The sequence below is a fragment of the Cetorhinus maximus genome, chromosome 12, assembly GCF_964194155.1.
Source record: "Cetorhinus maximus chromosome 12, sCetMax3.hap1.1, whole genome shotgun sequence".
Lineage (NCBI taxonomy): Eukaryota > Metazoa > Chordata > Chondrichthyes > Lamniformes > Cetorhinidae > Cetorhinus > Cetorhinus maximus.
The window spans coordinates 72,787,971-72,801,713 of record NC_135890.1 but is presented as its reverse complement, the minus strand read 5'-3'; the positions used below and the strand labels follow the sequence as shown (position 1 = coordinate 72,801,713).

Genomic DNA, 13,743 nt, shown 5'->3' with positions numbered 1-13,743 from the left:
GCATGATCCTTTTAAGACTGTAACTTGTCCGTGCATGCATGGACTACTTACCCTGGCCTATTTGTCCCCTGCATGGTAAATTCTACATAGACACCTTGCCGTGCTCCCATACAGCTTCGAGGAACATTGTTCGGGAGTGAAGACAACAGATAAATGAGTGGCATACCTTCACTGCGGGTGTGGGTGAAGCAAAATAAGTCAGGGGCAGGTGAATCATGAGGCAACTTCCAGATGTTACCCTGGGGCACAGTGGCAATTTTATACATACCTAGTATCCGACACACATCATCACAGTTCTGGTTTATTTCATGTAACCATCGCTTGACATTTACAAAGGATTCTGCGCTGGTGACATCATATACTACTATAACTCCATGCGTGCCTCTGTAATACCTGCCAAACAAGAGGTAGAAGTTATGAGACGTTCTGGTATAGTTAATAACCTGTTTGACTTTTAGTGGAGCAGCTTTGAGGGGCCATGAGGCCTATGCCTGCCCTTATTCCTTATGTTCATTCATAGCCAATCTGAATGGACAGCGATAAGAAAAAGTCATTTAGGGAATCAAATCTCATCTCTCTTGAACTTCAATCCTTTAAAAACTAACTTCCAATTGAGCACATAAACCAGATTGACACGCCAGTGTAGTAGTGAGGGAGCACTATAATGCTGGAAGTGCTGTTTTTCAGATGAGACATTAAGGCCCCTGTCTGTCCTCACAGGCTGATATAAAAGATCCCATGACACTATTTGAAGAACAGCAGAGCGTTCTCCTGATGTCCTGGCCAACACCTCATCCCCCAGCACATTATACAGTCAATGCTGTTTGCGGCACCTTGTGGTTTCCAAATTGAATACCTTATCTACCTACAACAGTGACAACATTTTAAAATGACATTGGGTTGTAAAGCACTTTTGAGGTCTCAAAGTTGCGAAAGGCACTTTTTAAATGCAAATCCTTTCTTTACTTTGAATGTTCCAAACTATCAATATTTTAAATCCAGTTTCAAACTCCTTTTACCTGTTTTTGCACTTTTTCTGTTACTGAAAATTATACTGACAGATTTCTTGCTGGAGTCTGTGACAAAGTGAAATAATCTACCATATATTAACTATTGATGTGCTCATCTCTGGACAATAGCTAATCCTTCACAGATAACTGACAAGAGTCAAATAGCTATGAGAATTTCCTACAGCAACTGTGAACTATGGCAATGCACAAGCTTCCCAAATTCTGCAAGACAAAGAGGAGGAAGGCGCTGCCAATGGGCAGCAAGCTCACCCTTGACAGAGGGTTAAGTTACAAAATGTTATATTGCTTGTATATTTCTTGAACATCAATATTTTTGATAAAAAATCTACAGGCGCATTTTTTTGATATAGGAAGTCAGCATACCTGTTTTTCCCCGTTTCGGCACATCCACAAAATCTGCACAGCAATAAGACAATCTCCTAGCAGACAGGAGGCATCTCTGTAATGGAGTTTCCAAAAGCCTCAATATGTAGCACATACACCAATCAATCACCGTCACTGGAGCACTCAAAAATGTACTCAAGTTGATGGTTATTCATGTGGGTGAGAGTCAGGGCTCAGGCTTAGATCATACGAGCTGAATTGGAAGGGAGAGTGTCCTTGAACTGTTTAGTGCAATCCCAGCAGCAGGAACTACTCACATGGCATTCTGGTTATAAGCACCATGGTGTGTGTGGTGCTGACTCATGCAGACCAGATGGTCCCAGGTTTGACTTCTGATCTGTGCTGAGTTAGCTCATCTACACGGAGGCAGCAGTGGAGAATTTGCAAATCCGCATCAGTCAGTGCCCAAAGCTCAGGGCGTGAGGGAATAAGAGTGGGGTGCCGGTCTTGGTTCCCAGCTGCTTTCTTGAAAAATAAAGAGGGTATTCAAACAAATCCCAGAAAAAGAAATAGATTGATGTTAATATGCTGCTGGAACAAACACCAAGAAATTATAGCTAACTGCTCAGTAAGTATTTACTGGTCTCTAAATTTTGAGAAGAACTGTCCGCTACAGAACCCACAACCAAACTGAGGAAAGGAATGCCACTCTGCCACAGTTTGACTAAGAAATGATGAGTCATAAGGGCAGCTGACTCCCTTACTGCATCCGTGGAAGGGGACGAGGGTCTCATGCTGTTTTGTTTAACGTAGGAGCAGGAATTGGCTATTCAGCCCCTCAAGCCTTTTCCACCATTCAAATTACATCTTGCTCATCTGTCGTAATTCCATTTATCTGCCTTTGCTCCCTACCCCTTGATAATTTCACCCAACATAAATCTACTGATATCTTAAATTTCAATTAACCCCCAACATCTACAGCCCTTCGAGTAAGCAAATTTCAGGTTTCCACAACACATTTTCCATACAAAGTACTTCCTGATTTCATTCTCGATTAGCCTGGCTCCAATTTTAAGATTGTGCCTCTTATTCTGGGTTCTTCCACCAGAAGAGATATGGGTTCAATAGCCTCTCTCAGTATTCAGCCTCTCGCATTTTAAACAGTTTTAGTTAAACTGTGCCAGAGCTGGTTGAGAAGCTGAAAGCAGGTATCAAGCCAATAGTTCAACCTGCATCGAACATTAATTATCCACAGGGTACTGCTTTTGAATTCAGCAATAATAGATGTCATTTTTAAGATAGCTATGGTGCAAGACTTTGGATATTATCAAACATAGGAGAGTTAAGTCATGACCTTTGTCAGCAGTGACTCAGTGAGTTGCACTCTCAGATCAGAATCAGAGGGCTGTGCGCTCAAGTCCCACTCCAGAGGCCTGAAAACATAGTCTAGGCTGATACTACAGTCTGTACCGAGGGAGGTGCCATATTTCTGATGAGGACATCAGGCAGAGTCAGTCTGCCCTCTCAGATGGATGTAAAGGATCCTGTATTTCAAAAGGAACGTGGCCAATATTTATCCCCCAACAGACATCACTAAAACTGATTGTCCTACATTATCACACTGGGGAACTTGTTGTTTATGGGAACTTGCTGTGTACAGACAGACTGTGGCATTTCTTACATTACAACAGTGACTACACTTCAAGAGTGCTCATTGGCTGTAAAGCACTTTGGGTCATCCTGAGGTTGTGAAAGGTGCCATATAAATGCAAGTTCTTTCTTTCTAAGAAGTGCAGGCCCTCCTTTTGCCCATACATGTGAATCAAACAGAGGCACAAGTAATTAGAAGCCCACCCTGAGGGAACAGTGCAGGAAGGATACTCCAAAAACTTTTCCACAGTGATTAAGAGATTTAACATAAAATGAAAAACATCTTTTAGAATGTAACTTATGTTCCAAATTTAACGTCAACCTTCTTAAATCTAGCTTCCAGCTGAGCACATCTCAGCCTCACCAAGAAAGAAACGGCTCACTGAGGAAACCACAAAGTCTGAGCATATATTCTACACACCACAGATCTATGTCTGAAAATCCCTGGCACTCTTTGTGAACATGAAATCTGTCCTTGCACCTGACCACATTCATCGCTGAATTGCGTCCAGAAGAAACAACAGATCATTACAGATAACTCTCAATGCTGTAGAGGCCTCCTGTATAAATTAATCTCTGGGCACATGGCAAGCATCCCCACCGTGAGTTAGTTTCTGAAGGCAGCAGGTGCCTCAGTTGTAAATTAGTTCCTGGACATGGCAGGGTGTTTGCATTTCACAGTTGCCTCAACATTAAGATGCACTGGATATCATGAAACACTGTTTGTGCTATAGATAAGAATCAAATTTGCCACATATTTAAGGCCAATACAACAACTTGGCGACATTCTATGCAGTGGAGACCAAAGTCCTTCTACAGGTTTATGGTTTGACCACATCTGGAGTGCCGTGCCCCTTTTTCGACTTCCCACATGACTAGAGCTACAAGAATGATTCCTAGTTTAAAGAACCATAGCTAGGATTATTGCAATGCAGCCATCTGTGGCTGTTGGCCATTAGCAGCAATGCAAGTTCAATTGGAGTCTGTGACCTGGATCTGCGTGGAGAAAGCACTGGTTGGAGAAAGCTAATTAAATGTGATGAAAGTTATCCATAGTTGAAGAGTTCCTTAGGGAAACAATCCTCTCATCCACAAAAGGAAATTTTCCAAGCCTTGTTTGCAATAGGAAGCTGCGCTGTAGCTGCTGAACATGGTGTGGGCAACAATAGAGTATCAGAGCATGAACAGGGATTGAGCTACAGATAAGCCATGATATGACCCGACTGTATGGTAGAACAGGCTCAAGGGTTTGAATGGCCTATGCCTGATCCTATGAACAGAGGCTGAGGGTAAAAAGCAGATTTGACCTAGTTAGGTACAGAGTGTGAGGAGAAATAGGGGAACAGCAGAGTCCATGGAAAAGAAACAGAAAAAAGCCAATTCTCCTATGCCAGCTGGTGTTTAACTTTCAGTCGGGGGAGGGGATGGGAGGCTTTGGGAGATCTGGGAGCACATCACAAACTCACTGTCTTGGCAGTACAAATATGAAGATGATCAGGGAAAGTAAAGACAGGGATAAATGAACTAGAATAGTGAGGCATTTATTAAGTTACAAGATGAAGGCTCGTTTACAATACCAACAACACTCAATAGCTTACTGTTCATATTGAAATGTGCTGATATGGGTTTTCACTCCAGTACCATGGAGTTGTCATGGACACCAATCACTCCTAACTACACTGGCAACCAGTAGGGATTTTCCCTTATTGACAACCTGCATCTGATGTACACCAAGGCTGAATGAGTAAGAAAAAGTCTTAAGTGGTGAAGGAGGTACACAAAAGTAACGTAAGCCATCTTTGTATGTGGCTACTGATTCACAATGAGCCGGTGACCACAGGAAAATAAAGTCTGTCAAACTCAATAACAGCTTAGCACAAAATACAAAATCAACTTTATGCAGAGAGCAAAAGAATAAAAAGTGGGCACCAGTAAGAGTGGTCCTATGTACCGGAGGTCACTTTGATTGCACCTGCAATCTCTGGAATGTAAGGTTTTAACTGCTGTAAATCTGTCTCAATTTGAGTTAAGCGCCACAGGTTAACACTGATCTTTCTTTGTCATTCCCCATCACTGCCCCCACCACCCCCTTCCCCTCTGTTCGGTGTGGAGCACAAACACTAATATAGACTTGTTGGGCTGAATGGCCTGCTTCTGTGCTGTACATGTTATATCCCTGTAACAACGCTGAAGGCTTGGGTTCTCTTCTCAACAGATCCTGCTATTGTTCACCAGCTGACCTCACAGGCCACTGCACAAATTCCATTGTGCTCGGTGGAATAACAACCTTCTGACCCCATCCCTCAGGAACGAGAGGTTTCAATTTTACAAGCTGGCAGCTCTTAACTGCTGGCAGAGGAAGGGCCACGATACTGGGAGCACAGCCCATCTGATTTCAAACCCACTCGCGTGTCGTAAAACTTAACATCTTCACCATATTTTGATTTTTACATTTAGCTGAAATAAAGGAGAGCCTTCATGGCAATGCATCAACAGAGGAAATGATTGCTCAAAAGTTGTGCAGTGGAATCAGCAAGGGGATGTGGAGGGTGGAAGTTTGATTAAAGAAAAGCAAAAGGCTTGATACTGTATAAAGCAGTCATCAATGGCACTGCAATTTAAAACAATCCTAGGGTAACTGCTCAAGTCATTAACTTGGAGAGTTAAGCCACTTAATGAGTGTTGCCTATAAACTGAAACTTAAAGGAAACAAACCCTGCAATTCTGATGAAGTCTGGGATCCCTGATAACTTTTGATCAGAGTCCCTATCCAAGGGACAGAAAACGGAGGGCTATTCCTGTTAGCCCGTTAATAATCCAACCGATGGCACACCAGCATATATAAACAAGGGCTGGTGGCAAATTGGCATTTGCACAAAAAAAGTGGTAATCAGCGCACTGATTTATTCATGCAGAACAAGGAGCAGGACATTTAGTAATCCCAGGTCTCTGCTCGAATGCTGCTTGCCTGATGCACCAGGCATTAATATGAAAATGCCTTAAATAGCACTTGTGCAAACAAATGCAGACCATCAAAGGCTGCATGTACCCTTTATGAGTCAAATTGGGAATTAATTGCCTCCACAGTGTGTGCCATCTTCTCTCAAACTATGCTTAGTGCTAGACGATTCAAGGATTGAATTCGTCCATCAACAACTCCATCAATTTTTAAACTTAGTGACTGTGGGTTTTGCTAGAACCAGTAAGGACCTGTGCTAATTCAATGACAGTCACCACTGACAGCTCTCCTGAGCCTGTTAGCTCATTAGCTGACATCTTCAACATGTCGCAAATAGACTACCATTGAATGTTGGTAATGAGCAAAGCTCCACCCAAAAGTCCAGTCCCTGCCTGATTCAAGTTAGCTATTGCAGCTGAGCCAGGTGGTGTTCTGTGGTCAAACATCTGACACCAGCAGACTAAGTTCACACATTTAAATGGCCATGTGGCAAGATCCTCTGATCTAATGATGGAATTCACATATCAAGAAAGTTGGCATACTGAAGTGAGGAGATGCCTTCACAAATCTGTTGTTACACTCCACTCGAGGCAACAGAACTAGGGACAGAGATTTAAGGTTTTAGCCAAGAGATACAGGGAGGATTGAAGGAAAGAACTTTAAAAAAAAACACAGCGAGTGGTAGTGACCTGGAACTCGCTGCCTAAAAAAGGTGGAAGTGGAGACGGTCAATTATTTCAAAAGAGAATTGGGTAGGCAGTGGAGGGAAATAAACTTGTAGGGCTATGAGGATAGTGTTAGGGAATGGGTATAATTGGATTGCTCTACAGTGAGCCAGCATAGGTTTGATGGGCTAAATGGCCTCTTTGCTGTAATGACTGACTCTACAACAATTTCCTTCAAAAGGTGTAAAATAATTATTGCCTACCCAGGCTTGGTTTAATTAACCATTACCTGCTTCACTTAAAAAGTAACATCTAATGTAGAAGACATTGGCATCTCCGATTCCCCTTTCGATAACCATTTTGATGTTTTATATTATACCTCTCCAGCCCAAAGTGATTGGCTGAGGGTGATTCAGGGTTGAGAGATTTTACCATGTAGAATTTTGCTTTTTCAAAGAAAAACCTATTCAGCAAGAAGATTAAATCCAACAGCAGGAAAAAAAAATCAACAATGCTGAAGCATTTTCCAGTTTGAGAAACTCCCATGTGAAATTTCATGCAATGTGCTGTTCCTAATTTCAGGTACATTAAAGATACTACGTGACATAGTTTGGGCAAATTAAATATTTACAAGCTTGATGATAAAGAGTTTCCTACACAAACAAAAAAGACAACTCCATGATTGCCACCTTAATAGGATCTGTTCAAGATCAAGTTGGAGATAAGCCAAAACATGCTCCAATTAAATGCTGGCAGGGGCAAAATCATACGTTCAACTTGCACCAGAAACTCTGCACCGTAACCGCCAATTTCAATTTCCCGACCCTACACATCATCATTGCCTGTTCCAAGCTTTGAACCCATTCAACCCATCGCTAAAAACAACAAAGTGCCTCAACCAAAACTTTCATCCATGCTTTAGTTTGATTTCTCCAATGCTCTTCATGCTGCCCTCCAAGCCTATATGCTATACATACAAACTCTGCCTTATCCAAAACTCCACCGTCCACACCATATTAGTGTACGAAATCCCATTCATCTACCACCCCTATTCTTGTTGGCTCAGATTGTGATGCCAAGTGCTGGGACTATTAATTTAATTTCCAATTTATATCAATGGCTTAGAAATCAAGCCAGGTTTGCTGATATCGCTAGTTGGGGCAGTGGAATTGGAGAAGGCAGCTATGAAATTACACAAAGACTTGGACTAAAAACAGTCACATTTGTTGCAGATGCTGTAATGTGCTGCATGTGGGAAGGAACAGTGGGTGAAATATATCACATAAGTGGTGCTAACATAGCTAATGAAACGAGGGACCTAGAAGTTAGTAGACTTTATGGTTAATATGCCCAGCTATTGCAGAGCAGGAAACAAAGGCAGAACAGTAAAAAGAGTGAAGTCTGCACCATGAGTACTGTGTCCAGCCCTGATCATTGAGATACAAGGGAGACAATCAAACAGTGGAGGAAATGAGCCAAAGGTGAGAGTTAGGAGAAATAAGAGGCAAGACTTTGGCTTATCAGCCTGTAAAGAAGGCTTCTGTAATGGCATTAAAGTCTTCATAAATGATAACGTTACTTCTGAGCACCTAGAGTATCAGTTTTCCCAGATCATCCAGAGGTAAAAGATTAGTTAAGAGTGTGGAAAAGATAAATCCAGGCTATTAGAAATTGAGGGAAACACTGGTTCTAATTAGTAAATGGAAAATTAGACTGGTTATGATGTTTTTCACACAGACAGTTATCAACACACGAAAAGGGCCAACAGTTAGAGGAGTGCAGGTAAAAAAAAATCAGATGTCGCAATGGGGCAACATGGGGTCTTTCAGGAAGAATGAACCAAGATGCTCCAAATGGCTTTCCTTATCCATGATTATCTACGATCACTACATTAGAGCTGTTTTGCTGACTGCACTAAGTATTACAAGCAGACAAGATTATAAGGCTATGCTCAGTCTGATAATAAGGAATGGTTTCCTGGGAAGACTTCTGGAAACTTTTGACATTCTGCATTTTAAAAAAATGAAATAATTGAAAATGAAAAGTGACAACGTCCACTGTAATGAGACATACTCCTACTTTCAGTTCAGCTCAAACAGCTGCAAAACGGCCTAACTCAGATCCTAATGCATGTACACTTTACCAGACATAGCCAGATTGTGACTGATAACCACCCAAACCTAAAACAAGACAAACAGTTTCATGCTACTGAAAAAAATCTTCATTTACTATTCTAAATAATTCTCTACCTCCCCTCCCAGCTTGAAGACAAATGTAAAAGATTAAGGATCAGTCCAGAGGCTAGCTGGAGTCAGCAGAATGCACCCCAGTGGAGACAGAACTTCCTGTAACTGCACAAGTGTGGTTTTCATCAGCGGATGTCTACAATAGGGAGTGCCTTTGGACCCACTGTGGAAAATGAGAATGAAGTGCCTGTGAATCTGATAACAGCAAGTTCTGAAACTCTAAAACCACCACATGAAGGGTTTAATTACTAGAAGTAAATGCAGAAAAAAAAAAGTAACGGGCTATTCATATTTCTAATTACTCAACCCATGAAATTACTACACCTTACCCAGCAATGGAACATGTGAGTGGAGAAAAGAAGGAAAACTGCCTAGAAACACCAGATGCCCTGTATGAACACCAAGAAAGTGCCATGTTATTGTGAGAGGGCCATGGTTAATCTTGCAGAGGACGGCTATCTTCATTGCACATTGATACAAATCCGCCCTCTTTTCCACGATCACATGCATGCAATGGGTTCTTAATCAATTTCATACAGGTTTCCCACTTTCACATGCTGCCTGTGATAGGGTAGGTAATGACTGGCAGTGTCCTTTATCTACAAGGGATATTTTGATACAGGTGCATTCTAATAATTAATGCTCAACCTGTTAGCAAGCTGTGAAAATGCCCGTCTCCTTGTTCACTTTCATACTTAGTACCATTATGTTAAAACTACTCAAAAGCATTTAGATGCATCGGTAGTTATCTTTCAAAATTCTACAGATTCTGGAAAGGTTCCTGCACACGTTGAAGTAGCAAATGTAGCCCCACCACTTGAGAAGGGAGGGAGAGAGAAAACGGAGAACTATACACCTGTTAGCTTGATGTCATTGGTAGGGAAAATGTGAGAATCTATTATAAAGGATGTGATAGCTGAACACTTAGAATTGGTCAGAGTCAACATGGATTCATGAAAGGGAAATCATGTTCAACAAACCTGTTGGATTTTTTTTTTGAGGATGTTACTTGCAGCATAGATAAAGGGGAATCAGTGGATGTTGTGTATTTGGATTTTCAGAAGGTTTTTGATGAGATCCCACACAGGAGGTTAATAAACAAAATTAGAACACATGAGATGGGGATAATATACTGGTATGGACTGAGAATTGGTTAACACACAGAAAACAGAGAGTAGGAATGAACGGGTCATTCGCAGGATGTTACTAATGGGGTACTGCAAGGATCAGTGCTGGGGCCTCAGCTGTTCACAATCTATATCAATGATTTGGATGTGAGGACCAAATGTAATATTGCCAAATTTGCTTAAAACACAAAACTAGATGGGAATATAAGTTATGAGGAGGATGCAAGGAGGCTTCAAGGGGATCTGGACAGGCAAGCAGATGGAATATAATGTGAACAAGTGTGAAGTTATCCACTTTGGTAGGAAATAAAACAGAAAGGCAGAGTGTTTTTCAAATGGTGAGAGGTTAGGAAGTGGATGTTCAAAGGGACCAGAGTGTCCTTGTTCATGAGTCACTAAAAGCTAGCATGCAGGTGCAGCAAGCAATTAGGAAGACAAATGGTATGTTGGCCTTCATCACAAGGAGATTTGAGTACAGGAGTAAAGATGCCTTGCTGCAACTGTATAGAGCCTTGGTGAGACAGCACTTGGAGTATTGTGTACAGTTTTGGTTTCCTTATCAAAGAAAGGATATACATACCACAGCAGGAGTGCAACGGAGGTTCACCAGACTAATTCCTGGGATGGCAGGATTGTCTTATGAGGAGAGATTAAGAAAACTGGGCCTGTTTTCTCTAGAGTTTCAAAAAATGAGAGGTGATCTCATTGAAACTTACAACATTCTGACAGGGCGTGACAGGGTAGATGTAGATAGGATGTTTCCCCTGGCTGGTGAGTCTAGAACCAGGGGACACAGTCTCAGAATAAGGGGCGGGCCATTTAAGGCCAAGATGAGGAGGAATTTCTTAACTCAGAGGCTGGTGAACCTTTGGAATTCTCTACTCCAGGGAGCCATGGAAGCTCAAGAAATCAGTAGATTTCTGGATACTAATGACATCAAAGGATATGGGGATTGTGGGGAAAAATAGCATAGAGGTAGATGATCAGCCATGATAAAAGCAAAATACTGCGAATGCTGGAAATCTGAAATGGAAACAGAAAATGCTGGAAAAACTCAGCAGGTCTGGCAGTATCTGTGGAGAGTGAAACAGAGTTAACGTTTCAAGTTTCAGCTTTGAAGAAGTCATATGGACTTGAAATGTTAACTCTGTTTCTCCCTCCACAGACACTGCCAGGCCTGCTGGGTTTTTCCAGCATTTTCTGCTTCTATGATCAGCCATGATCTGTTTGAATTGTGGAGCAGGTTTGATGCCTGCTCCTATGTCCAAATAGAGCAAAAGAGGGATTAATTCTAAACCGAACACCTCAACAAAGCCAATTTTAAATATATAAACTCTTTATCTGTGCTTGTTCTGTTCTATTTCTGCTGTTATACTCCCTATTTTCTGTTGTTATTCTCCCTAGTTATCAGCCTTAGTTCAGATGGTAGCACTTTTACCTCAGAGTCAAGAAGTGATGGATTCAAGCCCCACTCTAGAGGTTTGAGTTCATAATCCAGGCTGACACTGAGGGAACTCAGCAACATCAGGGGTGCTGCCTTTTGGACAAGATGTTAAACTGAGGCTCAGTCTTCCCTCTCAGGTGGGTGAAAAAAGATTCTATGGCACTATTTTGAAGAGTAAGGGAGTTATCCCCAGTGTCCAGGCCAACATTTATCCCCCAATCATCACTACCAGACACACGTTATCATATATTTCATTACTGTAGACAATCTGGCCGGCCTGTTTCTCTACATTATACTTTAAAAGTATTTCATTGGCTGTGAATTACTTTGGCACATCCTGAGGTTAAAGGTACTATATAAATACAGGCTTAATAGCTTCCCTGTTCGCTCTGTCCTTCTATTAACATTACTTTTTAAATTAGACAATGACAAATGTAGGTAAATTAGCACTAAATCAGAAAAACAGGTTAATTTATGACTGTAACTTTCATTGGAAGTGGCACTCTATATTCCTTTACCCATTTTTAAAAAAACTTACTAATTCAATTTTGGTGAAACACAGAAGTGTAAATTTATCATTTCAACACAGAAGAACTTTTTCTTTTGTGCAGTAATAAGGATTGTGGCTGGTGAGAAAAAGATCAAAGTTTGGACAAAATATAAAGCAGGGTTGCGGAGAATACTTAATCAGAGAACAGTCACCAAGCTGTTAAAAGAAACAGGTTCCAGGTGCTGCAGTCAACTATGTCCACTGGCTGAACAAATGAGAAAGAATCATACTTTGAGACACCGAAGTAAAAAGGTCCCGTTCTCATCTTTGCAGCATAACATACATTCTAATCACCAGCATATACAGGGTATGAAACAGGAATTCAGATTAAAGGTAGCCAATACTGTTCTGGCCTGTGGCAGGCCAAATACCTGGGTAGGGAGGCCTAGAGACTAAGGCAGCACTTTCAGCAAAAAAAACAAACCGCCATCAGGCAGTTTATTTTACACATCAGGATTACAGTCAACTATAAATTCCAGATGCTATTTTTCCAACCTTTCATGGGTTTTGCTGACATGAAGGTAACTCCTTCACTTTCTATTGAAATACCAAAAGCAACAAGGTCACTGCATAAACCACTTTCCCTTAAACCCAGGGGTGCTTCCCCAGGGTTTCGTGCCAGAATTGAGTTAATGTATGCTCCCCTACTGGGAAAGCATTAGATTTAAACCACAAAAGCTACACCTGAGTATCAAAATACCTATTGAGCAAACAGGCCTGAAGGTTCTAGAATTTTACCTTAAATTGTAATAGCACAGTTTTCAGAATAGATAACATACGTCTGGGTGCTCAGAGGTAATCAGTTTTCCCTCATCCAGTAAAGAGATCAGAATTGATTATCTATCAGTGAACATGCTCGGAATCTTTACAGAACTAGTCTAAAACGGTAAGATTACATCTACATAAAGCCAATTTACACCATTGTGTCTCAAACTTGAGTACCTCTGTTAAAGAGCACTTTTACTGATAAAAAGAGAGTTAACAACTTGGTTAGAGAGGCAGGCAAGAGAAACTGCTAACAACGAATGGAAGAAAAAAGAACTGTCAAAACAGTGCTGGCAGCAAAGTGAACTGCTGCTAAAAACTACTTTCATTCCATCTTTGATTTCCTGCCTGTGGTCCTAAACTAGACTATCATAGGATGCGATGTCACAAAAGCTAAGCCACAGTATGTTACCAAATCAAGCCTTGCAACGCTTTGAGATCAGGTGGGATGGGTTTATTTCTAAAGGAAACAGTGAATTACTGCCCAGAACAATATACAACTGAAATTAATCACAACTAAAACAACTTGTATCAAATGTGATCTGTGATATTCTAATTCAATAAATAATGGTAAATACAGACTGTATCAAGAGATCAGAGACCAAATTAGAGAACGATACAGAGTTGGGAGAAGTAAGTTGCCTGTACCACACAAAGGCTTTCAATTCTACAAAGTACGTGTAGACAGCATCACAGTTAACTACTGGAAATTTACTTAAACCTTGAGTTCCTTAATTTTAGCAACATAAAAGAGAACACCTGTGTCTGTTCACATGTGTTCCAGAAAAAAAAAGTGCAGCTTGAAATAGAAGAGATCTTGTTTAGCTAACTTGCTAAAGCCCAGAATAAAGGGGCATACCCTTAAAATTAGGGCTAGGCCATTAAGTATTGATGTCAAGAAGCACGTCTTCAAATAAAGAGTGGTGGATTCTAGGAGTCTCTCCCCAAAGTGTTATTAGGCTAGGTCAATGGTAAATTTAAA

At 41.1% G+C, this 13,743-nt stretch overlaps 1 protein-coding gene across 2 annotated transcripts in view; it reads right to left on the bottom strand.

Moving 5' to 3' along the window:
• The window catches only part of rab35b (RAB35, member RAS oncogene family b), a 46,882-nt gene that overhangs the window by 7,419 nt on the left and 25,720 nt on the right, over window positions 1-13,743 (bottom strand). For both annotated transcript variants that reach the window (XM_078553867.1, XM_078553868.1), the window contains exon 4: window positions 269-393. In XM_078553867.1, coding sequence (XP_078409993.1) covers window positions 269-393 — 125 coding nt within the window. The remainder of the gene's footprint in view (window positions 1-268; window positions 394-13,743) is intronic.